This window comes from Bombina bombina, chromosome 3, assembly GCF_027579735.1.
Source record: "Bombina bombina isolate aBomBom1 chromosome 3, aBomBom1.pri, whole genome shotgun sequence".
Classification (NCBI taxonomy): domain Eukaryota; kingdom Metazoa; phylum Chordata; class Amphibia; order Anura; family Bombinatoridae; genus Bombina; species Bombina bombina.
In genome coordinates, this window is record NC_069501.1 from 1,256,019,345 (window position 1) to 1,256,046,040 (window position 26,696).

The 26,696-nt window shown below is 40.6% G+C and overlaps 1 protein-coding gene across 3 annotated transcripts in view; it reads right to left on the reverse strand.

The window, feature by feature from the left end:
• Nucleotides 1-3,655: 3,655 nt before the first annotated feature.
• Nucleotides 3,656-26,696, reverse strand: part of LRRC51 (leucine rich repeat containing 51) — a 104,643-nt gene continuing 81,602 nt past the window's right edge. For all 3 annotated transcript variants that reach the window (XM_053708789.1, XM_053708791.1, XM_053708788.1), the window contains 4 exons: nucleotides 22,348-22,447; nucleotides 13,553-13,758; nucleotides 4,013-4,161; nucleotides 3,656-3,898 (listed from right to left, as the gene is read on the reverse strand). In XM_053708789.1, coding sequence (XP_053564764.1) covers nucleotides 3,772-3,898; nucleotides 4,013-4,161; nucleotides 13,553-13,758; nucleotides 22,348-22,426 — 561 coding nt within the window. In that variant the 5' untranslated portion in view covers nucleotides 22,427-22,447 and the 3' untranslated portion in view covers nucleotides 3,656-3,771. The remainder of the gene's footprint in view (nucleotides 3,899-4,012; nucleotides 4,162-13,552; nucleotides 13,759-22,347; nucleotides 22,448-26,696) is intronic.

Sequence of the window (26,696 nt, forward strand, 5' to 3'; positions counted from 1 at the left end):
CAACTATAATAAACTAAATTACAAAAAAAAAAAACACTAAATTACAAAAAATAAAAAAAGATTACAATAATTTTAAGCTAATTACACCTACTCTAAGCCCCCTAATAAAATAACAAAGCCTCCCAAAATAAAAAAAATCCCTACCCTATTCTAAATTAAAATAGTTAACAGCTCTATTACCTTACCAGCCCTTAAAAGGGCTTTTTGCGGGGCATGCCCCAAAGAAATCAGCTCTTTTGCCTGTAAAAAAAACACAATACCCCCCCCCCACATTACAACCCACCACCCACATACCCCTACTCTAACCCAAACCCCCCTTAAATAAGCCTAACACTACCCCCTGAAGAGCTCCCTACCTTGAGTCGTCTTCACTCAGCCGAGCACCGATGGACCAAAAGAAGACATCCGGAGCGGCAGAAGTCTTCATCCTATCCGGGCAGAAGAGGACTTCCGGACCGGCAGACATCTTCATCCAAGCGGCATCTTCTATCTTCATCCATCCAATGAGGAGCGGCTCCATCTTCAAGACCTCCAGCGCGGAACATCCTCTTCCTACCGACGACTACCGACGAATATTGGCTGATCGGAACAGCCAATAGAATGCGAGCTCAATCTGATTGGCTGATTGGATCAGCCAATCGGATTGAACTTGAATCTGATTGGCTGATTCAATCAGCCAATCAGATTTTTCCTACCTTAATTCCGATTGGCTGATAGAATCCAATCAGCCAATCGGAATTCGAGGGACGCCATCTTGGATGACGTCACTTAAAGGAACCTTCATTCGTCGGTAGTTGTCGGTAGGAAGAGGATGTTCCGCGCCGGAGGTCTTGAAGATGGAGCCGCTCCTCGTCGGATGGATGAAGATAGAAGATGCCGCTTGGATGAAGATGTCTGCCGGTCCGGATGTCTTCTTTTGGTCGATCGGTGCTCGGCTGAGTGAAGACGACTCAAGGTAGGGAGATCTTCAGGGGGGTAGTGTTAGGTTTATTTAAGGGGGGTTTGGGTTAGAGTAGGGGTATGTGGGTGGTGGGTTGTAATGTTGGGGGGTGGTATTGTGTTTTTTTTTACAGGCAAAAGAGCTGATTTCTTTGGGGCATGCCCCGCAAAAAGCCCTTTTAAGGGCTGGTAAGGTAATAGAGCTGTTAACTATTTTCATTTAGAATAGGGTAGGGAATTTTTTTATTTTGGGGGGCTTTGTTATTTTATTAGTTTTATAGTAGGTGTAATTAGCTTAAAATTATTGTAATCTTTTTTTATTTTTTGTAATTTAGTGGGGGGTTTTTGTAATTTAGTTTAGTTTATTTAATTGTAGGTAATTGTATGTAATTGTAGTTAATTGATTTAATTTATTTATTGATAGTCAAGTGTTAGGTTTAATTGTAACTTAGGTTAGGATTTATTTTACAGGTAATTTTGAAATTATTTTAACTAGGTAGCTATTAAATAGTAAATAACTATTTAATAGCTATTGTACCTAGTTAAAATAAATACAAAGTTGCCTGTAAAATAAATATAAATCCTAAAATAGCTACAATATAATTATTCGTTCTATTGTAGCTATATTAGGGTTTATTTTACAGGTAAGTATTTAGCTTTAAATAGGAAGACTTTAGTTAATAATATTTAATTTATTTCGTTAGATTAAAATTATATTTAATTTAGGGGGTGTTAGGGTTAGACTTAGCTTTAGGGGTTAATACATTTATTATAGTAGCGGCAAGGTCCGGTCGGCAGATTAGGGGTTAATACTTGAAGTTAGGTGTCGGCGATGTTAGGGAGGGCAGATTAGGGGTTAATACTATTTATTATAGGGTTTTTGATGCGGGAGTGAGGCGGTTTAGGGGTTAATAGATTTATTAGAGTACCAGCGAGGTCCGGTCGGCAGATTAGGGGTTAATAAGTCTAGGTAGGTGGCGGCGACGTTGGGGGGGGCAGATTAGGGGTTAATAAATATTATGTAGGTGTCGGCGATGTTAGGGGCAGCAGATTAGGGGTACATAGGGATAATGTAGGTGGCGGCGGTTGGCGTTCGGCAGATTAGGGGTTAAAAATTTTTATTATAGTGGCGGCGATTTGGGGGGGCCTCGGTTTAGGGGTACATAGGTAGTTTATGGGTGTTAGTGTACTTTAGAGCACAGTAGTTAAAGGGCCATAATACCCAAATGTTTAAACACTTGAAAGATATTTTACCTCAAAAGTTCCTCAGTAGCCACCTCCCATTGTAAAGGATTTCTAAGCAGCATTTTAGTGTGTCTGTTCTAGGACATCTGAAAGGATGAGCCTCGTGAACTCTCATATTATTTCACCAATCAGGTAAAGGAAGCTTACTATGAAATCTCATGAGAGTTAAGTCAAATCTCATGAGATCACAGTAAGAGTTCATGACCTCAGCACTGCTGATGCTGATTGGCTGCTGTTCATTTCTTCATTTTTTTATTTTTACCTGCAGCTGGGAGCAGGTGAAGTATAACTTTTTACCCAGAACTTACTCTGCTGAGCTGAGGAGATTGTGAGGTAAAATATCTTCCTTTTTTACATAGAGATGCTCAGGTGATATTTTCCTGTCAGCTTTTTAAAGTTATACTGCATCAGTTTCAAGTGATTTAGCATATGAGTATTATGTCCCTTTAAGAGCTTTATAAACCGGCGTTAGCCCAGAAAGCTCTTAACTACTGACTTTTTTCTGCGGCTGGAGTCTTGTCGGTAGAGGGTCTACTGCTCACTTCAGCCAAGACTCTAAATACCGGCGTTAGGCAGATCCCATTGAAAAGATAGGATACGCAATTGGCGTAAGGAGATCTGCTGTATGGAAAAGTCGCGGCTTGGAAGTGAGCGCTAGACCCTTTCCTGCCTGACTCTAAATACCAGCGGGCGGTAAAAAGCAGCGGTAGTTCCCCCTTACGCAGAACTCTAAATCTAGGCGATAGATTTTCTTTTCTTTTTTTTCATCTCAAGTTTCTTTAGTACATTTTAAAAATACAATAGCAGCATCTTGTTCTAGGCACCTTGTATCTTGCAGTAAAGACATGATAAAGGCTATAAGTACATTTTCCCAACAAACATATAAACATGCGGAACAAAGAGAAAATACAGAGCAAATATTGTCTAGTTACCCAGGCGCTGATGTGTATGACTGCTGGGCTTTATCACTCATCACACATATTTAGCCTACCAAAGAGAATACCCTGATATGCTATGAAAATACATCACCTTCACACAGTGTAAAAAATAATAAACATATAATTTGTCAGACCCAAAGAACAAAATATAAAATGCTTCTGAATGAAGAAACCAGGTTACATTGTGTAGCCTAAACAGCACTGGGTAACTGTCCAGCCTGCCTGAAGGGCAGAACAAAGAAGAATAAAACCAATCAGAAAAAAGGGATAGATCTTGTGCTACCTGAAAAAGGTGAGGCTTTGGTTTTTATGTCCATCCCCCTTAATGGGAAACATTAGTGAGTGCTGCTAGGGTAAACCAAGATATTTACTTAACTGGTAAACCTTTTGCCCCTTATAACACAGATTTCAGAAAATGTAAAAGATTATCCCAAACAGAACCTACAGTCACATTTTGTTTTTGTAATATTTTAAACTCAAATGTTTTTCTGAAAGACTTGGACTGAACAATTAATATAGTCTACCACCTAGTCTTTCCTCCTGATACGTGTTTAATCTTGATTCATTACATATTGTTATGAAACACAGGTATTCTGTTAGGATAAATTCCGTTTCCTCTGTCTAAAGAGTGGCCAGAGGATATTCATTGTTATTTGTTCCCACGTTTAGGTTTTATGTTCATGCGTCGCCATGAATCTGCAACAGTTCGATCTTGTTTGGTGACTGCACAGAAATCCAGGGCTTTTAACTGGGGCAGCAATGAGATGATATAGTACCTAAGAAGAGACAGAATAACATTACAGAACCGCTCAACAAAGATTTAGCATCAAATTTGTAGGCAGTGCTGAGGAGTCCTCTGGTCTCCATGACATGTGGGTAAAGTTGCTTACCTGTATCCCCTCTCTGACTCAATAGGGTTGCCATGCAGAGACAGACTCTTTAGGTTGGGCAAAGCTGCAAACTTATCCACCTCCGACAGCTGGCTAATACTGTTCCCATGAAGGTTGAGGGTGGTCAACTGGTGGTAGGTTGTCAGCACCTGCAGGAGAATAAAGTTATTGTAGTTTTTAGAGATCTTAATAAAATTTTCATAGTGAATATTAAATTGAAAGGAATGGGGTTATCTTCCTTCTGAATTCTAAATATAAACTATCAGTCCCCAAATCTAGGTTTTACTACAAAGATTACTGTGCTCAAACTCTAGAAGACAAAATCATAAAGAAATATATTGACTGCTGTTTAATATGTAGCACCGTGTTATCCAGTAGAGTAGAGGAAAACATAGAATTAGTGAACTATAATAGATAAATGAGACAATAGTTGCTAGCTTACATATTGGACCTCCATCACTTTAACCTATAACTATATGTATAACTAAAGTGCGGGGACCAATCTTCTGTCAGTGTGGGTTTATCCAGGTCTTGGCTGTATACCTATAGTGCAGGAATGAGGGAACTAATCCTTCTGTCAGCGTGGGTTTATCCAGGTCTAGGACGTATACCTATAGTGCAAGGGTTAAGGGAACCAATCCTTCTGTTAGTGTGGGTTTATCTGGGTCTAGGACGTATACCTATGGTGCAGGGGTGAGGGGACCGATCCTTCTGTCAGTGTAGGTTTATCCAGGTCTAGGACGTATACCTATGGTGCAGGGGTGAGGGGACCAATCCTTCTGTTAGTGTGGGTTTATCTGGGTCTGGGACGTATATCTATAGTGCAGGGGTGAGGGGACCAACCCTTCTGTCAGTGTAGGTATATCTGGGTCACTAGGACGTATACCTATAGTGCAGGGGTGAGGGGACCAATCCTTCTATCAGTGTGGGTATATCCATGTCTAGGACGTAGATCTATAGTGCAGGGTGAGGGGACCAATCCTTCTGTCAGTGTGGGTTTATCCGGGTCTAGGACGTATACCTATAGTGCAGGGGTGAGGTGACCAATCCTTCTGTCAGTGTGGGTATATCCATGTCTAGGACGTATATCTATAGTGCAGGGGTGAGGGGACCAATCCTTCTGTCAGTGTGGGTTTATCCGAGTCTAGGACGTATACCTATAGTGCAGGGTGTGGGGACCAATCCTTCTGTCAGTGTGGGTTTATCCGAGTCTAGGACGTATACCTATAGTGCAGGGTGTGGGGACCAATCCTTCTGTCAGTGTGGGTTTACTCTGGTCTAGGACATATACCTATAGTGCAGGTTGTGGGGACCAATCCTGTCAGTGTGGGTTTATCGGGGTCTAGGATGTATACCTATAATGCAGGGTGTGGGGACCGATCCCTTTTTCAGTGTGGGTTTATCCGAGTCTAGGACGTATACCTATAATGCAGGGTTTGGGGACGGATCCTTCTGTCAGTGTAGGTTTATCCGGGTCTAGGACGTATACCTATAGTGCAGGGTGTGGGGACCGATCCTTCTGTCAGTGTGGGTTTATCCGGGTCTAGGACGTATACCTATAATGCAGGGTTTGGGGACCGATCCTTCTGTCAGTGTGGGTTTATCCGGGTCTAGGACGTATACCTATAGTGCAGGGTGTGGGGACCGATCCTTCTGTCAGTGTGGGTTTATCCGGGTCTAGGACGTATACCTATAGTGCAGGGTTTGGGGACTGATCCTTCTGTCAGTGTGGGTTTATCCGGGTCTAGGACGTATACCTATAGTGCAGGGTTTGGGGACTGATCCTTCTGTCAGTGTGGGTTTATCCGGGTCTAGGACGTATACCTATAGTGCAGGGTTTGGGGACTAATCCTTCTGTCAGTGTGGGTTTATCCGGGTCTAGGACGTATACCTATAGTGCAGGGTTTGGGGACTGATCCTTCTGTCAGTGTGGGTTTATCCGGGTCTAGGACGTATACCTATAGTGCACTTGCTAATATTTTGATCCTCCTGACAATACAAATAAGTGCATCTAAGATTTTTTCAGACCTTTATTTCAGGAGATTAAGGGCTAGATTTATTAAAGCTGAGGCGTACAGGGGCGCGTATACGCGCCCCTGTACGCCTCAGCTCGCCTGTGGCGGGGCGAAAATACCCGCAGGTATTCAGCATTGCACACGAGCGCAATTTTGCGCTCGCGTGCAATCCCGCCCCCTGCCCGCGCACAGTCAATCACGAGCGGCAAGAGCTGTCAATCTCCTTGGTCTGACTAGACCGAGGAGATTGAATTTCGCCAGATTAGAGGTGGCGAAGAGGCTCAGGTAAATGACGGCGAGCAAGTTCTTGAGAGAACTTGTATGGGCTTAATAAATCTAGCCCTAAGACTTTTTTGATGCTGAAAAGTTGGTAATGAGTTTTCAGCTTCCCCTATGGAGGAAGTAAGCTTCCTAATGTTTAGGACTTGTCTTTTTATAGTAAACTGTCTCTACAAAAAGAGTACCCTACATTGTTAAAATTCTGAGGCACAACTCAATGAGCTTGCAGGGAGTGAAGACTGTATTAGCTTATCTCTCTACATTTACACACAATCCTCCTTATCCTATCTCTCTATACACAGTGAGAACACAATGTTTAGAAATAGCAATTGTATATTAATATTTAAGTACCTCACTGTCCCACTCCCACTGGGATTGTGCTGTTTTCCTAAACCTTCTTGTCCATACAGATTTTCTATAATAAGTACTTAAGTATTGAAATCTTCAGTATATGTTGAGATAAACAGGCACAAACAGCTATTTCAATTACAAAAAGGGTAAATGAGCTCACCCTCTACACATCTTTCCTTTACTGGCTTTAAAGGGATAGGAAACAGTGCTCCTTTAGGTAAAAAAAGAAGTTAAATCAAAGTAAGCATAAAAAGAAACAAATTGTGTTAAAAACTAAAAAAATTCTCAGCGTAGCCACTACCTTTAGTGAGCTAAGGGGATTACTATTATAAAACTTAAGTTCTATAGTCACATATTTTTTGCTGTAAAAGTCTTCTACTTGCATGGGCAAGAAACTGACTATAGCTAGTGCACGTGTCTCCTAGCAGCCACTTCAGAGGGGAAGATGCTCCTTTGCCTTCCTTAGAGAACTGAGCTCCCTTGTGGTGCTGTGACAGGAAGTAATGGACCCTGCACAAATTAAGTTACAATAATTATTTTAAAATGATGAATATTTCAATTGAAGAGACATGAAACACAATTTTCAGGATTTAGAAAGAGCACGCAATTTTAAACAACTTTCCAATTTAATTATCTCATTCCTTCATTCTCTTGATATCCTCTGTTGAAAAGCATTTCTAGATAGGCTCAGTAGCTGCTGATTGGTGACTTCACATAGATGCCTTGTGTGATTAGCTCACCCATCTGCATTGCTATTTCTTTAACAAGGGATATCTAAAGAATGAAGCAAATTAGATAAAAGAAGTAAAATGTAAAGTTGTTTAAAATTGTATTCTCTTAGTGCTTTTTATTACAACAATGAAACAGATTGTTTTATATCTCTTTAACAGATGTATGTTACTGTCTGCAGATTTAATTCCAGATTGGCTCCAAATACGGCAAGTGGTGGATGGGGTTTAGATATTGAAAAAGAATTGCAGCAAACAAGATGTTATTTTGTTTTAACATGTTTAGAGTTTGGTGATATGTTAATCTGTAGCAGGGGTGTCCAATCTTTTGGCTTCCCTGGGCCACATTGGAAGAAGAAGAATTGTCCTGGGCCACACATCAAATACACATTCTGTGCATACATTTTCTTGATATCCACCATCATAGATAAGCAAAAAAGTAATTGCATAATAATCCTAATTACCCCCGCAGGGTCTTTTAAAATCGTTGAGCAGGTCCTAAGTTTGCAATCACTGACATAGAAAACAGGGTCGAAACTACAGGGGGTGCAGAGGTCGCAATTGCGACTGGGCCCCCAAGAGTGGGGGCCCAGCTTCAAAAAAATAAAAACCGTTGACCTGCCACTGCCTGCACTGATATCATGTGAGTGTGACATGATGCTTCACTAAAGTCTCTGACTACAGGGATTAGTGTTTCTGTTTTACCCATTGGTGTGTATGTGACTGTGTGTGTATTTATGCATGTATGTGTGTGTGTATATGTTTGTGGAACGAGCAAATTACAGACCTTGTTACTACAGCATGGGGGGAGGGGGTAAACAGTATCACTATACAGTACCACTATATACAGTACGGGGGGGCTGGACCATGTCACAGATTACTGTGGTCACTTTATAAAGTACTGGGGTGGGTAGGGTCAGGCCAGCCATCTCACCGGCAGATTACAGACTGTGTCACTAACCTAACTAACTATATACAGTACTGGGGGGTTAAACAGTGTCACTATATACAGTAATGGGGGTCAGACCATCTCACAGACTGTGGGCACAGGGTACCTCCTTTTGCAGACGTAATCTGATTAACATTTATTTCTGTGTTAAATGTTAAAAAAAAAAAAGGATATGTATTAAATTCACTTTTTTTGGGGGGTGGGGGGCCCCTTCTTAGACTCTTGCACCTGGGCCCTGTGGTTTCTAGTTACGCCTCTGATAGAAAATGTACATATCTAAGTAATAAAACTTTACTCATTTTTTTCTTTAAGATGTTTTATTATAAAAGAAAAGAGGGCAACATAAAACTGGTGGGATATTTGACACTGATTTTGAGAAACTAATGCATCAATATCTGGTTCAATGGAAGTAAGGGTTTACAAAAGTAGATTGAAATATCGAAATCCTGCCTTTTTTTGCCAAGTCGTCATAAGCACACGTAATGTCTAATGGTGTCAATTCAAATGTCTGTGCTTGGAAGATAACATACTGGAAGCCGCACACCGCTGTAAAACTGAAGCCACGCATGCGTACTTTTAAGAAAGTTTACGAATTTGTGTTGGGCCGCATTCAAAGCCATCCTGTGCCGCGGGTTGGACACCCCTGATCTATAGCAACACAATAGAAATATCTTAAAGTCCAATGGCTGCATAATAACCCCCCTTTATAGCTTATGTAACCATTAATAGATAATATATAACATAATCAAACATAAAGGGAACTCGAACGTTAAAATAAACTATATCATCAGAATCATAGTTGAATTAAATCACCGGCAGAGGACCCTGGTATATAACCAGTCCCTCCCCCTTGCTACAGTCTGGCAGTACCAGTTGCAGGAGGGCTAAAGTTGACTGGACTGGACTAGACTGGATGGGACCGCAGGTCAACAAACCTGCTCCCTCCCAATATCAGTCAATTAACGGAGTTTACAATAGACATGGAATTGATTCAGCGCACCCGACCGGCCACGCCCACTCCACCACACGACACCAGATCAGTTGGAAGGCCAGGTGTGTTTGTCCTTGCGCGCAGTCTCTACTGCGCATGACAGCTTCGGACAAACACACTTGGCCTTTTATAATATAGGATTAAGGACCACTAAACAGTAGAATTCCATAATCAATAAATACATAATAAAAATGACAATGCAAAAGCACTTTGTTTGAATTTCAAATGAGTAGATTTTTTTCTGACAAATTTCAGTTAGTCACATTTTCTTTCCTGATGCATCATGTGACATCCATCAGCCAATCACAAAATGCATATAAGTAAATCTGTCAATCTTGCACATGCTCAGTAGGTGCTGGTGCCACAGAAAGTGTGCATATAAAACAAGTGTGCACATTTAGATAATGCAAGTGAATTAGGAAGTTGTTTTAAATTGTGTGCTCTATCTGAATCATAAAAGTTTAATTTTGACTTGACTGTCCCTTTAAAGGTTATCCGCTCAGCTGTAGTAGACCCCTTCTTTTGGGTCCCGGGACGTTCTGTAATGAATTTAGGCTTCCCAATAAGTAGCAGTCAATAAATAAAGAACTATGACCCTTAATGCTGCATCAAGATTAATGCGCTCATAAGCATTTTACCTATTTAATATTTTGCAACCAAACAGAAAATGCAATGAGTCCAGAAGATGCCAATAATCTTGTCCAGTGCATTTTTGTAGTTTTGCGTGGAATGTGTCAGATTTGGCTTTTTTCTCTCCACTTTTTTGTGTTATTCCAATACAAACAAAAGAAATAAACATGAGAATGCCTAAACATTTGTAATGCAACAGTTTTCTGGGCGAAGTGGTCTATTATCTGACAGAAATGCAGGGGTGCCAATATTTTTGGCCATGACTGTATATATATATATATATATATATATATATATATATATATATATAATATTCATATAAAGAAAGCACTCAACGGACTTATAAATGTATAATCCATAATATTTATTCCAAAGTTTTCATGAAGTTTCGGGTGCCGGACCGGACCCTTTGTCAAATGTGATACAAGAAAAAATGCATGGTCCGGCACCCGAAACGTTATGACAACTTTGGAATAAATATTATGGATTATACATTTATAAGTCCGTTGAGCACTTTCTTTATATGAATATTGGATCTAAGCTTGTTAGCATCGTGGCAATTACTAATGGATTAGGAGTGCATATCTTAAAAGGATTATATATATATATATATATATATATATATATATATATACACACACACAGTTTTTCACAAAAGCGAGTACACCCCTCACATTTTTGTAAATATTTTATTACATCTTTTCATGTGACAACACTGAAGAAATGACACTACAATGTAAAGTAGTCAGTGTACAGCCTGTATAACAGTGTAAATTTGCTGTCCCCTCAAAAAAACTCAACACGCAGCCTTTAATATCTAAACCATTGGCAACAAAAGTGAGTACACCCCTAAGTGGAAATGTCCAAATTGGGCCCAAAGTCTCAATATTTTGTGTGGCCACCATTATTTTCCAGCACTGCCTTAACCCTCTTGGGCATGGAGTTCACCAGAGCTTAACAAGTTGCCACTGGAGTCCTCTTCCACTCCTCCATGATGACATCACAGAGCTGGTGGATGTTAGAGAACTTGCGCTCCCCCACAGATGCTCAATAGGGTTTAGGTCTGGAGAGATATTATATATATATATACACAGTGGCGGGAATAAATTCTGGTCAGTTTGTGGCTAAGGAAAGAAATTAAAGCATCAAGTCCAGTTATCTAATCAGATTAGATTAGATTTACAGAGACATTAAACACTTTGAGATGGTAATATAAAATGATAAATCATATCTATAAAAAAACTCTGCAATATACTTTCATTATTTATTTTGTCCCCTTTTCCTGTAATTCCATTCTGAAATTGTGAGCTTTTCAGTTCCTGTAAGAAGTGGAAGTGCAGAACACTGTTATATTCCTCACACTCTAGTGACCTATTTATAACTGTCCTTAATTGGCCACAGCAGAGAAGATAACCTAAGTTACAACATGGCAGCTCCCATTGTTTTATAGACACTAAAAATGTACCCTTATTTTGTAACTATTTAAACAAATACATCTACGTGTTATTCTCAGACTAATCTTTTCTTTGAATGCATCATTCTATCTAGCATTGATTTAGTGTTTAATGTCCCTTTAAGATATAAATGTAAACACTGATCATTAAACATAAATAGTTACATTACAAGAACTTTTATTTGCTCCCTATCCGCCTTTCGCTTCCTCTTCTGCCTTCCTACTTGCACAATTATTTGAAATAAACTAAATAAATCCCCTTTCCCTCCCTGATTATCAAAAAACAAATAAGTCAGCAACAAACAGAATTGAAAATAAAAATGAACCCATAAGCCACCGTCCTCTGGTCCTGCATTTGATTACAGTAACACCCAGTTTTTCTTGTCATGCTGTAGCCCTAACCACAGCGCAATGGGCCTGTATTTACTTACTGCTATGTCACCAAATCTGTTTTATAACCTAACTGAGGGAACAAGAACAGCTCACAATGAACTGAGAGTCACATGGACAAGTGTTACATATGAGATAGAGAGCAGGAGTGGAAATGATGACACATTGCACAGGAAGTATTGTCAGTGGTCAATAACGGCCAGTACCACTGACCTACAAACAAAAACTATGGGGTAGGAAAGACTAACACAGAGTCTACACCCTTATTTTGGGGTCCCTTTTTGCTTTTCACCTGGCTGGGGAGGGGTAAACAGATATTTGTCATATTTATAGAGCAGCTACATATCCCATAGGCTTACATGGTAGTGCAATAATACACCATTACAAACACACAAAACACACAGGACTAGATTACAAGTGGAGCGATAAATATCGATTGCGTGCAAGTGATATTAGTGCTCCACTTTGTAATACTAGAACACGATAATGTAAATCGCAATGTGAATGTGAGCTTGTGTTCGCTTGCTAGGAAGCAGCACTTCCATAGGTTCCTATGGGAGCCTCGTTCTGATGTCGTCAGAGAAAGGAGTAAGTAGCGCAGCGATGGGCAGTACTGTTAAAGGGACACGCCAGTCAAAATTAAATGAATTTCATGAATCAGAAGCAATTTTAAACAACTTTCTAATTTACTTCCGTTAACAAAATGTTCCAGTCACCAGCTCCTACTGAGCATGTGCAAGAATTCACTGACTATACGCATATGCATTTGTGATTGGCTGATGGCTGTCATGGAAATAACTTTTAAAATTGTCAGATAAAAATCTACTGCTCATCTGAAGTTCAGACTAAGGGGCTGATTTATTAATGTCTGGCGGACATGGCCAGACATCTCTGAATGCGGACAGCATACGCTGTCGGCATTAAGCATTGCACAAGCAGTTCTAGTGAACTGCTTGTCCAATGCCGCCCCCTGCAGATTTGCGGTCAATCGGCCGCTAGCAGGGGGTGTCAATTAACCCGATTGTATTTGATTCATTCAGAGATGGCGGATCCAATTAAGGAGCAGCAGTCTTAAGACCGCTGCTTCTTAACTCCTGTTTCTAGCGAGCCTAAAGGCTCGTGCAGGAAACAGGGCGAGTTGGCCCCATTCAGGGCATAGTAAATCAGCCCCTAAGTGCTATTGTATTGTGTTGTTATCCTGCATTTGTAGTTTATGCAAATATATAGTATTCACTGGTCTTTTAAATATATACGTATATGAATATATACATATTTTGTATAACACCCCATTCCCACCAACCGTAAAGCCCCAAAACTGCCTACTGCAGTTATTCTGTGTATTTTATGTACCTTTTTTAATTAAAAAAACTATAATGCCCTTTATTTTGAGGGCATTTGGGGCACTTTTAGAAAATGAACCAGAGTTCTGATTCCTGGTTAATTTTCGGAGGGTTCATTGCTACCACGAGCTCATGGTAGCAATAACCAACCACTTGCAATGGCTGGTTAATTTAGCGCTCAACCTGTAATCTAGCCCACAATAAGTTACTGATACAGAACACAAAAACACTGTTTTGTAGGAGCTTAGGTTTTGTTTTATTTGGGTACGAAAACCATTCTTTGTTTCTACAGAATTACTATTCTACATGAAGTGTCAATATATTAAAACGGAACATGCACTAAATGTACGGCCTAGTACACAAGTAATGAAATCCATTACATTTCCAAGCAGAACACGTTATTCTTAGACTTACTGGGTCAATGGTCGGCAGGTCATTGAAGGAAAGATCTATCCAACTGAGCTGATTAGAATCGTTCAGCAGCTGGTCAATCACTTCTCTAAAGCCTCTGAGATCGGTCAAGGTGTTGTTATTGAGACGCACAGCCTTGCTCAGTAGCCTTCCGTTCAGGCTTCGCTTCATGGGTTTTAATCCCTCACGAGGTTCTTCTAGTAGAGCGTCTGTCAGGGAAACAGCATGACAAACGCACTCAGCGAACACCAGAAGTCATTAATTACTCACTGATCATCACCAAATAAAGCAACAAAGTCCCTTGCACCAGTGTCTAAAAGCAATCTTCTTAAGGAGCCCTACAGCTTCACCGACACCTACAATCCTCATAGAGCTGCTGTTTCAGTTTTTGGAGATTGCTCAGTAACCGGACCTGCCGTTATTAGAGACCATCAGGCCCATTTATCAAGCTCCGTATGGAGCTTGAAGGGCCGTGTTTCTGGCGAGTCTTCATAAGTTGTGTTTCTGGCGAGTCTGAAGCAGCGGTCAAAAGACCGCTGCTCCATAACCCTGTCCGCCTGCTCTGAACAGGCGGACAGGAATCGCCAGACATCAACCCGATCGAATACGATCGGGTTGATTGACAGCTCCCTGCTGGCGGCCGATTGGCCGCGAGTCAGCAGGGGGCGGCGTTGCACCAGCAGCTCTTGTGAGCTGCTGGTGCAATGTTAAATGCGGAGAGCGTATTGCTCTCCGCATTTAGCGAGGTCTTGCGGACCTGATCCGCAGTGTCGGATCAGGTCCGCAAGACCTTTGATAAATGGGCCTGCATAGCTCTAATGATAGCGGAATAGAGTCATTTAATGTGTTTATTGAGTTAGTGAGGGGAGATTACCAAATGATAAGAGATTTCAGTGCTATACAAAGAAATCATAATAATATTTCCCAAACGGCTTTAGCAACGAGCCTCACGTCTATTACAGGAATTGTAGAACACAAAAAAATTTCCAATGGAACAATAACCCTTCAAGGGACACTGAACCCAATTTTTTTATTTCGTGATTCAGATAGAGCATGCTATTTAAAGCAACTTTCTAATTTACTCCTATTATCAATGTTTCTTCGTTCTCTTGCTATCTTTATTTGAAAAAGAAGGCATCTAAGCTAAGGAGCCAGCCAATGTTTGGTTCAGACCCTGTTTATTGCTGGGTAAATTTATCCACCAATTAGCAAGAACAACCCAGGTTGTTCACCAAAAATGGGCCGGCATCTAAACTTACATTATTGCTTTTCAAATAAAGATACCAAGAGAATGAAGAAAATTTGATCATAGGAGTAAATTAGAAAGTTAATTAAAATTGCTCTATCTGAATCACAAAAGAAAACATTTGGGTTCAGTGTCCCTTTCAGTAGGACTGTGAAGTACCCTTTTTAGCCATAAAAGAATGTAAAATTCTCCTGTAGAAGCGCTAATCCCTTCCAGCACCCTAACACTGTAACCCTACACTGCCTTCTGGATCCGTACATCACTTTCCACCTTGTGGGGTATTTTGCTTATGAAACAGCATCATCAAATTCCCACAGAACTGTAAACCGACCAGTAACTGATTAAATGACATCATTGTTTTGCATAAAAGTCAAAATTAAACTTTTATGGTTCAAACAAAGCATAGGATATTAAGGTACTTTTCAATTGACTTCTATTATTAAATGTACTTTGTTCTGTTGCTATCATTTGTTGAAAAGCAAACCAAGATAGGCTCAGGAGCATCAATGCACTACTGGGAGCTAGCTGGTGATTGGTGGCTACACATATGTCTCTTGTCAATGGCTCCCCAAATCTGTTTAGCTAGCTCCCAGTAGTGCGTTGCTACTCTGGAGCTGACTTTATCAGACTTTAAAACACTTTATGTCTTTTACTTCATTGCAGATTGATCAGTTACAGTAAACGCAAGCAATTGTGTTATAGTAAAATTATCTTTTATATCTCTTTAAAGGGACAGTGCACTGTAAAAACATAATTTATGCTTACCTGATAAATTTATTTCTCTTGTGGTGTATCCAGTCCACGGATCATCCATTACTTGTGGGATATTCTCCTTCCCAACAGGAAGTTGCAAGAGGATCACCCACAGCAGAGCTGCTATATAGCTCCTCCCCTAACTGCCATATCCAGTCATTCGACCGAAACTAGCCGAGAAAGGAGAAACCATAGGGTGCAGTGGTGACTGTAGTTTAAAATATAGACCTGCCTTAAAAGGACAGGGCGGGCCGTGGACTGGATACACCACAAGAGAAATACATTTATCAGGTAAGCATAAATTATGTTTTCTCTTGTTAGCTGTATCCAGTCCACGGATCATCCATTACTTGTGGGATACCAATACCAAAGCTAAAGTACACGGATGAAGGGAGGGACAAGGCAGGTACTTAAACGGAAGGGACCACTGCCTGTAGAACCTTTCTCCCAAAAATAGCCTCCGAAGAAGCAAAAGTATCAAATTTGTAAAATTTTGAAAAGGTATGAAGCGAAGACCAAGTCGCCGCTTTGCAAATCTGTTCAACAGAAGCCTCATTTTTAAAGGCCCAGGTGGAAGCCACAGCTCTAGTAGATTGAGCTGTAATCCTTTCAAGGGGCTGCTGTCCAGCAGTCTCATAGGCTAAGCGTATTACGCTCCGAAGCCAAAAAGAAAGAGAGGTTGCCGAAGCCTTTTGACCTCTCCTCTGTCCAGAGAAAAACAACAAACAGGGAAGATGTTTGACGAAAATCTTTAGTCGCTTGTAAGTAAAACTTTAAAGCACGGACTACGTCCAAATTATGTAAAAGACGTTCCTTCTTTGAAGAAGGATTAGGACACAATGATGGAACAACAATCTCTTGATTGATATTCTTGTTGGAAACCCAGGTTTTGTATGCAGAACTACTTTATCTGTATAGAAAATCAGATAAGGAGAATCACATTGTAAAGCTGATAACTCAGAGACTCTACGAGCCGAGGAAATAGCCATCAAAAACAGAACTTTCCAAGATAAAAGTTTGATATCAATGGAATGAAGGGGTTCAAACGGAACTCCTTGAAGAACCTTAAGAACCAAGTTTAAGCTCCATGGAGGAGCAACAGGTTTAAACACAGGCTTAATTCTAACCAAAGCCTGACAAAATGCCTGGACGTCTGGAACCTCTGCCAGACACTTGTACAAAAGGATAGACAGAGCAGAAATCTGTCCCTTTAAAGAACTAGCTGATAATCCTTTATCCAAACCCTCTTGGAGAAAGGACAATATCCTAGGAATCCTAACCTTACTCCATGAGTAATTCTTGGATACACATTAATGAAGATATTTGCGCCATATCTTATGGTAGATTTTCCTGGTTACAGGCTTTCGTGCCTGTATTAAGGTATCAATGACTGACTCGGAGAAGCCACGCCTTGATAAAATCAAGCGTTCAATCTCCAGGCAGTCAGTCTCAGAGAAATTAGATTTGGATAATTGAAAGGACCTTGTAGTAGAAGATCTTGTCTCAGAGGCAGAGGCCAAGGTGGAAAGGATGACATGTCCATCAGGTCTGCATACCAGGTCCTGCGTGGCCACGCAGGCGCGATCAAGATCACCGATGCTCTCTCCTGTTTGATTTCGGCAATCAGTCGAGGGAGCAGTGGAAACGGTGGAAACACATAAGCCAGGTTGAAGAACCACGGTGCTGCTAGAGCATCTATCAGCTTCGCTTCTGGGTCCCTGGACCTGGATCCGTAACAAGGAAGCTTGGCGTTCTGGCGAGACGCCATGAGATCCAATTCTGGTGTGCCCCAACGATGAACCAATTGAACAAACACCTCCGGATGGAGTTCCCACTCCCCCGGATGAAATGTCTGACGACTTAGAAAATCCGCCTCCCAGTTCTCTACACCTGGGATATGGATCGTTGATAGATGGCAAGAGTGAGTCTCTGCCCAGCGAATTATCTTGGAGACTTCTAACATCGCTAGGGAGCTCCTGGTCCCCCCTTGATGGTTGATGTAAGCCACAGTCGTGATGTTGTCCGACTGAAATCTGATGAACCTCAGGGTTGCTAACTGAGGCCAAGCTAGAAGAACATTGAATATTACTCTTAACTCCAGAATATTTATTGGGAGGAGTTTCTCCTCCTGAGTCCACGATCCCTGAGCCTTCAGGGAATTCCAGACTGCACCCCAACCTAGAAGGCTGGCATCTGTTGTTACAATTGTCCAATCTGGCCTGCGAAAGGTCATACTTTTGGACAGATGGACCCGAGATAGCCACCAGAGAAGAGAATCTCTGGTCTCTTGATCCAGATTTAGCAGAGGGGACAAATCTGTGTAATCCCCATTCCACTGACTGAGCATGCATAATTGCAGCGGTCTGAGATGTAGGCGCGTAAATGGCACTATGTCCATCGCCGCTACCATTAAGCCGATCACTTCCATGCACTGAGCCACAGAAGGGCGCGGAATGTAGTGAAGAACACGGCAGGAATTTAGAAGCTTTGATAACCTGGACTCCGTCAGGTAAATTTTCATTTCTACAGAATCTATCAGAGTTCCTAAAAGGAAACCCTTGTGAGGGGTGATAGAGAACTCTTTCCCTCGTTCACTTTCCACCCATGCGACCTCAGAAATGCCAACACTATGTCCGTATGAGATTTGGCAATTTGGAAGTTTGACGCCTGTATCAGGATGTCGTCTAGATAAGGGGCCACTGCTATGCCCCGTGGTCTTAGGACCGCCAGAAGAGACCCCAGAACCTTTGTAAAAATTCTTGGGGCTGTAGCTAACCCGAAGGGAAGAGCCACAAACTGGTAATGCCTGTCTAGAAAGGCAAACCTTAGGAACCGATGATGATCTTTGTGAATCGGTATGTGAAGGTAAGCATCCTTCAAATCCACTGTGGTCATGTACTGACCCTCCTGGATCATAGGTAGGATTGTCCGAATAGTTTCCATTTTGAACGATGGAACTCTGAGGAATTTGTTTAAGATCTTTAGATCCAAAATTGGTCTGAAGGTTCCCTCTTTTTTGGGAACCACAAACAGATTTGAATAAAATTCCTGTCCTTGTTCCATCTGTGGAACTGGATGGATCACTCCCATTATTAGGAGGTCTTGCACACAGCGTAAGAATGCCTCTTTCTTTATCTGGTTTACAGATAATCTCGAAAGGTGAAATCTCCCTTGTGGGGGGGGAGCTTTGAAGTCCAGAAGATATCCCTGAGATATGATCTCCAACGCACAGGGATCCTGAACATCTCTTGCCCACGCCTGGGCGAAGAGAGAAAGTCTGCCCCCTACTAGATCCGTTGCCGGATAGGGGGCCGTTCCTTCATGCTGTCTTAGAGGCAGCAGCAGGCTTTCTGGCCTGCTTGCTTTTGCTCCAGGCCTGGTTAGATTTCCAGGCCGGCTTGGATTGCACAAAAGTTCCCTCTTGTTTTGTAGCAGAGGAAGTTGATGCTGCACCTGCCTTGAAGTTTCGAAAGGCACGAAAATTAGACTGTTTGGCCCTTGATTTGGCCCTGTCCTGAGGAAGGGTATGACCCTTACCTCCAGTAATGTCAGCAATAATTTCCTTCAAACCAGGCCGGAATAGGGTCTGCCCCTTGAAGGGAATGTTAAGTAATTTAGACTTTGAAGTCACGTCAGCTGACCAAAATTTAAGCCATAGCGCCCTACGAGCCTGGATGGCGAATCCAGAATTCTTAGCCGTTAGTTTAGTCAAATGAACAATGGCATCAGAAACAAAAGAATTAGCTAGCTTAAGTGTTCTAAGCTTGTCAAGTATTTCAGTCAATGGAGTAGCTGTCTGAAAGGCCTCTTCCAGAGACTCAAACCAGAACGCCGCAGCAGCAGTGACAGGAGCAATGCATGCAAGGGGCTGCAGGATAAAACCTTGTTGAATAAACATTTTCTTAAGGTAACCTTCTAATTTTTTATCCATTGGATCTGAAAAAGCACAACTGTCCTCGACAGGGATAGTGGTACGCTTTGCTAAAGTAGAAACTGCTCCCTCCACCTTAGGGACCGTCTGCCATAAGTCCCGTGTGGTGGCGTCTATTGGAAACATTTTTCTAAAAATAGGAGGGGGGGAAAACGGCACACCGGGTCTGTCCAACTCCTTAGTAATAATTTCTGTAAACCTTTTAGGTATTGGAAAAACGTCAGTACACACCGGCACCGCATAGTATTTATCCAGTCTACACAATTTCTCTGGCACTGCAATTGTGTCACAGTCATTCAGAGCAGCTAAAACCTCTCCAAGCAACACCTGGAGGTTCTCAAGCTTAAATTTAAAAGTAGACATATCTGAATCAGGTTTCCCCGAGTCAGAGACGTCACCCACAGACTGAAGCTCTTCCTCAGCTTCTGCATATTGTGACGCAGTATCAGACATGGGCCTTAAAACATCTGCGCGCTCTGTATTACGTCTAACCCCAGAGCTATCGCGCTTTCCTCTGAATTCAGGCAGTCTGGCTAATACCGCTGACAGGATATTATCCATGATTGCCGCCATGTCCTGCAAAGTAATCGCTATGGGCGTCTTTGATGTACTTGGCGCCATTTTAGCGTGAGTCCCTTGAGCGGGAGTCAAAGGGTCCGACACGTGGGGAGAGTTAGTCGGCATAACTTCCCCCTCGTCAGAATCCTCTGGTGATAATTCTTTTAAAGATAACAGCTGATCTTTATTGTTTAAAGTGAAATCAATACATTTAGTACTTCCTATGGGTTCCACCATGGCTTTTAAACATAATGAACAAGGAGTTTCCTCTATGTCAGACATGTTTATACAGACTAGCAATGAGACTAGCAAGCTTGGAAAACACTTTAAATCAAGTTAACAAGCAATATAAAAAAACGTTACTGTGCCTTTAAGAGAAACAAATTTTGCCAAAATTTGAAATAACAGTGAAAAAAGGCAGTTAAACTAACGAAATTTTTACAGTGTATGTAACAAGTTAGCAGAGCATTGCACCCACTTGCAAATGGATGATTAACCCCTTAATACAAAAAACAGATTAACAAAATGAAAAATATGTTTTTTAAACAGTCATAACAACTGCCACAGCTCCTACTTTTGAAGCCTTTTGATCCCTTCAGAGATGTCCTACAGCATGCAGGGGACTGCTGAGGGAAGCTGAATGTCACAGTTTGTAATTTTAACTGCACCAACTGTAACTTTTATACTATAACAGTGGAAAGCCTCAGGAAACTGTTTCTAGGCAAAAATAAAGCCAGCCATGTGGAAAAAACTAGGCCCCAATAAGTTTTATCACCAAAGCATATATAAAAACGATTAAACATGCCAGCAAACGTTTTATATTGCACATTAATCAGAGTATATACCTCTGATAGCAAGCCTGATACTAGTCGCTATTAAATCACTGTATTTAGGCTTTAACTTACATTAATCCGGTATCAGCAGCATTTTCTAGCAAATTCCATCCCTAGAAAAACTTAACTGCACATACCTTATTGCAGGATACCCTGCACGCCATTCTCCCTCTGAAGTTACCTCACTCCTCAGACATATGTGAGAATAGCAGTGGATCTTAGTTACTTCTGCTAAGATCATAGAAAAACGCAGGCAGATTCTTCTTCTAAATGCTGCCTGTGATAAAATAGTACACTCCGGTACCATTTAAAAACAATAAACTTTTGTTTGAAGAAAAAACTAACTATATTTTACCACTTTCCTCTAACTACCTCCAGCTATGTTGAGAGCTTGCAAGAGAATGACTGGATATGGCAGTTAGGGGAGGAGCTATATAGCAGCTCGGCTGTGGGTGATCCTCTTGCAACTTCCTGTTGGCAAGGAGAATATCCCACAAGTAATGGATGATCCGTGGACTGGATACACCTAACAAGAGAAAATAGGTTTTCCCTTAAAGGGACAGTCTAATTTTTTATTGTTTACAAAGAGAGGTAATCCCTTTATTACCCATTCCCCAGTTTTGCATAACCAACACGGTCATATTAATATACTTTTTACCTCTGTGATTACCTTATATCTAAGCCTTTTCTGACAGCCCCTTTATTTCAGTGCTTTTTACAGACTTGCATTTTAGCCAATCAGTGCTGACTCATAAATAACTCCACGGGCATGAGCACAATGTTATCTATATAGCACACATGAACTAGCATTGTCTAGCTGTGAAAAACTGTCAAAATGTACTGAGGTAAGAGGTGGCCTATAACGGTTTAAAAATCAGTTTGCAGCTACCTAGGTTTAGCTTTCAACAAAGAATACCAAGAGAACAAAGCAAATTTGATGATAAAAGTAAATTGGAAAGTTGTTTAAAATTACTTGCCCTATCTGGATCATGAAAGTCTAATTTTGACTTAACTGTCCCTTTAATGTGTTCTCAAGAACATTTTATATCAGTTGTGAAGAATGTAATCCACAGGAAATAGCTCCTTTAGGTTTATTTTTGTATTTGAATTAGCTGTTTTTGCTATTTGAAACCAAAACCTATTACAATGTGCTCATCTTGCAGAGAGAGCAGACCTCAGTATTGTATCACTCTGTAAACACAAAGACTTCCTTATCTTTGATCTGTTTGACGAATGTCCCTTTCCCCAATAAAGACGAATGTCTCTTTCCCCAATAAAGACAAATGTCTATTTCCCCAATAAAGACAAATGTCTATTTCCCCAATAAAGACAAATGTCTATTTCCCCAATAAAGACAAATGTCTATTTCCCCAATAAAGACGAATGTCTCTTTCCCCAATAAAGACGAATGTCTCTTTCCCCAATAAAGACGAATGTCTCTTTCCCCAATAAAGACGAATGTCAGATTTTAACTCACCTTCCATGGAGTTGATACATTTAAAAGATAAATCAACAGGGGGCCCAATAGACAAATCATTGTCAATTTTCTTGCTCATTATAGATGTTTACTGCAAAACCTAAAGAAGAAAAAAAATCTTGTTTTCACAAGATCCTTTACTGATAATGCTTTTCTATGTATTGTTAAAAAAAACACTTTAGTTTCTTAAATAAACTAAACGCCTTGCAATTACAACAATTTACTGCAACCTTTCAATAGACTAACAAACCAGCATAGTCTGAATATTTTTAGAACTGATTAACACCTTGTTTACTGCAGTTGTTTTTCCATGGTAAAACTCCCCCAATCACTTCCCTTATTTGGAATCTGGACTGGAGAAGACTTGTCACTGTCATCGTTTTAATAAAATCGCCATTGTTTGGCTTCAGCAGAAACAATAAGATAATAAACGGCAAATTAGGGACCGATATGAAGCAAGGGAAAATAAATCATGTATACTGCCGTTATTGTACTATACATAAAAGGGGCATGAAACTCACAATTATTTCAGATAAAGCATATCATTTTATAAATAAACAACTTTCCAATTTACTTCTATTATCAAATGTGCTTCATTCTCTTGTTATCCTTTGTTTAAGAAGCAGCAATGCACTGCTGGGAGCTAGCTGAACACATCAGGTGAGCCAATGACAAAAGACATATATGTGCAGCCACCAATCAGCAACTAGCTCCCAGAAGAGCATTGCGGCTACTGAACCTGCCTAGATATGCTTTTAAAAGTATTCCAAGAGAACGAGGCAAATTAAATAATAGTTGTTTAAAACTTTATGCTCTATCTCAATCATAAAAGTTTCATTTTGACTTTTTGTCTCTTTAAAAGGGGCAGGAAACCCCCACATTTGGATTTGGATAGAACATACCATTTCAAACAACTTTCCAATTTACTCTTATTATCCCATTTGCTTCCTTCTCTTGTTATCCTTTACTGAAGGGACAGCATTGCACTACTGGCAGCTAGCTGAACACATTTAGTCAGCCAATCACAAGAGACAAATGTGTTCAGGCACCAATCAGCAGCTAGATCCCACTAGTGTAGGATATGTGCGTATTCTTTATCAACGAGGGATACCAAGAGAACAAAGCACATTTGAAAATAGAAGTGCATTTAAAAGTCTTAAAATGAAATGCTTTATCTGAATCATGCAGGTTTAATTTTGACTGTCCTATCCCTTTAAGCCTTTTTAAATGTTATTACATTCTCAAATTGTTTAGAGTCCTTTTAAATTGAGAAAATCCAATTTACCTCCATTATCAAACTTTTTATATGTACACTTTATGAGGCACCAGCTACTACAGATGGCTGTCACATGATATAGGGAGCAGGGAAATGGAAAAAATTGTATTTTTATTCTAAATCTACTCATTTAAAATTCAGAGTAAATGTTATTGCATTGTCTTTTTAATATGCATCTGTTGATTATGCAATTCTGTAATATTTAATGGTATTTTAACTCCACACTCAAAAGGAGGAACTTTATATTATTGTTATATACTATATTTCTGTACACACATATAACATCCTGTATATAGTCACATTATGGGCTAGATTACAAGTGGAGCACAAAAATATTAGTGCTATTGTGGTACAAAACTCTTTATCCAAACTGCGTGGGACCGAAAAAGGTTTGGATTTCAGAATAGTTTGGATTTCTGAATATTTGAATATTTGCATCTGCAAAATGGTGCATGTTGGAGAGGGGATTGGATCAAGTGTAAACAACATGTGACGTAGGCAAAATTCACATCATAATTCATCTTATTCATGCAACCTGAAGGTGGATGTATATCATTTTGTTACTTTTGTATACACAGTGCCATCAGACAGATAGTACAGTACTGTTATCAGAAAGGTAATAGTTGTTAATAAATATAGATTAGCGTTTGCAATGTAGACCACAAAAAACAATCCGAAGATGCAGGCAGAGTTAGCGCTGCATAATCTGTTGGTGCTCTACAAATACCTGATAATAATAATAATATTAGAGAAGATTGTGACTTACTGGTGAGGGGAAAGTACTAAGTTTTAATCATTTTATTTATTTTTTAACCCTACATACCTGGGTGCTATGGTGATTTAATTTAAAAAAAAATAAAAAAATTTTTTTTTACTTTTGTATTTCCCCGATCCCCAATACTTACACCGTTGGAAAGGTTAGGCAATTACCTTTCCAACGGTGGGGCTTGGGGGTCTGTAGCTGCTTAGATGCCTGAGATACAGGCATCTAGGCAGCATGCCCCCTTTCCCTATACTTTGTATTGTACATTTTTAATAAAGTTGAGCGGTGACGTCATCACATCATTGTCATTACGTCACTGCGCAAACCGTGAAGCCCAGGCGATGCCTGTCACTATGCGGGCCCGATCGCGGGGGTAGGAGCAGAAGGGAGACCCCAGATCTCCCTCAAGGTGGGAGAGTGCTAGTGACAGCTCTGAGCTGCCGTTAGCACCAGAGTGGGATCAGAGCTGTTGTTAGCACTCAAGCACCTAGATTTAGAGTTCTGCGTTAGCCGTCAAAACCAGCGTTAAGGAGTCCTAACGCTGCTTTTTACCGCCCGCTGGTATTTAGAGTCAGGCAGGAAAGGGTTTAACGCTCACTTTCCAGCCGCGACTTTTCCATACCGCAGATCCCCTTAAGCCAATTGCGTATCCTATCTTTTCAATGGGATCTTCCTAAAGCTGGTATTTAGAGTCTTGGCTGAAGTGAGCGGTAGACCCTCTACCGACAAGACTCCAGCCGCAGAAAAAAGTCAGGAGTTAAGAGCTTTATGGGCTAACGCCGGTTTATAAAGCTCTTAACTACTGTGCTCTAAACTACACTAACACCCATAAACTACCTATGTACCCCTAAACCGAGGTCCCCCCACATCGCCGCCACTCTAATAAAAAATTTTAACCCCTAATCTGCCGACCGGACACCGCTGCCACCTACATTATCCCTATAAACCCCTAATCTGCTGCCCCTAACACCGCCGACACCTACATAATATTTATTAACCCCTAATCTGGCCCCCCAACATCGCCGCTACCTTACCTATACTTATTAACCCCTAATCTGCCGACTGGACCTCGCCGCTACTCTAATAAATGTATTAACCCCTAAACCGCCTCACTCACCCTCGCAAACCCTATAATAAATTTTATTAACCCCTAATCTGCGACACCTAACTTAAAGTATTAACCCCTAATCTGCCGACCGGACCTCGCCGCTACTCTGATAAATGTATTAACCCCTAAAGCTAAGTCTAACCCTAACACTAACACCCCCCTAAGTTAAATATAATTTTATTCTAACTAAATAAATTATTTCTTATTAAAAAAATTAATCCTATTTAAAGCTAAATACTTACCTGTAAAATAAACCCTAATATAGCTACAATATAAATAATAATTACATTGTAGCTATTTTAGGGTTTATATTTATTTTACATGTAACTTTGTATTTATTTTAACCAGGTACAATAGCTATTAAATAGTTATTAACTATTTAATAGCTACCTAGTTAAAATAATTACAAAATTACCTGTAAAATAAATCCTAACCTAAGTTACATTTAAACCTAACACTACACTATCAATAAATTAATTAACTAAACTACCTACAATTACCTACAATTAAATCAACTAAACTAAATTACAAAAAAACCCCACTAAATTACAAAAAATAAAAAAAATTACAAGAATTTTAAACTAATTACGCCTACCCCCTAAAAAAAATAACAAAGCCCCCCAAAATAACAAAAAATGCCCTACCCTATTCTAAAATAAAAAGATAACAGCTCTATTACCTTACCACCCTTAAAAGGGCTTTTTTGAGGGGCATGCCCAAAGAAATCAGCTCTTTTGCCTTTAAAAAAAACATACAATACCCCCCAACATAACAACCCACCACCCACATACCCTTAATCTAACCCACCCAAACCCCGCTTAAAAAACCTAACACTAAGCCCCTGAAGATCTTCCTACCTTGTCTTCACCCAGCCGGGTACCATCCGATCCGTCCAGAAGAGGGTCCGAAGTCTTCATCCTCTCTGGCCAGAAGAGGTCCTCCAGAGGGTCCGAAGTCTTCATCCTATCCGGCCGGAAGAGGTCCTCCAGAGGGTCGGAAGTCTTCATCCAGACGGCATCTTCTATCTTCTTCCATCCGGAGCGGAGCGGGTCCATCTTGAAGCAGCCAGCGCGGATCCATCCTCTTCTAACGACGTCCTAACAGCCAATGAAGGTTCCTTTAAATGACGTCATCCAAGATGGCATTCCTCGAATTCCGATTGGCTGATAGAATCCTATCAGCCAATAGAATGCAAGCTCAAT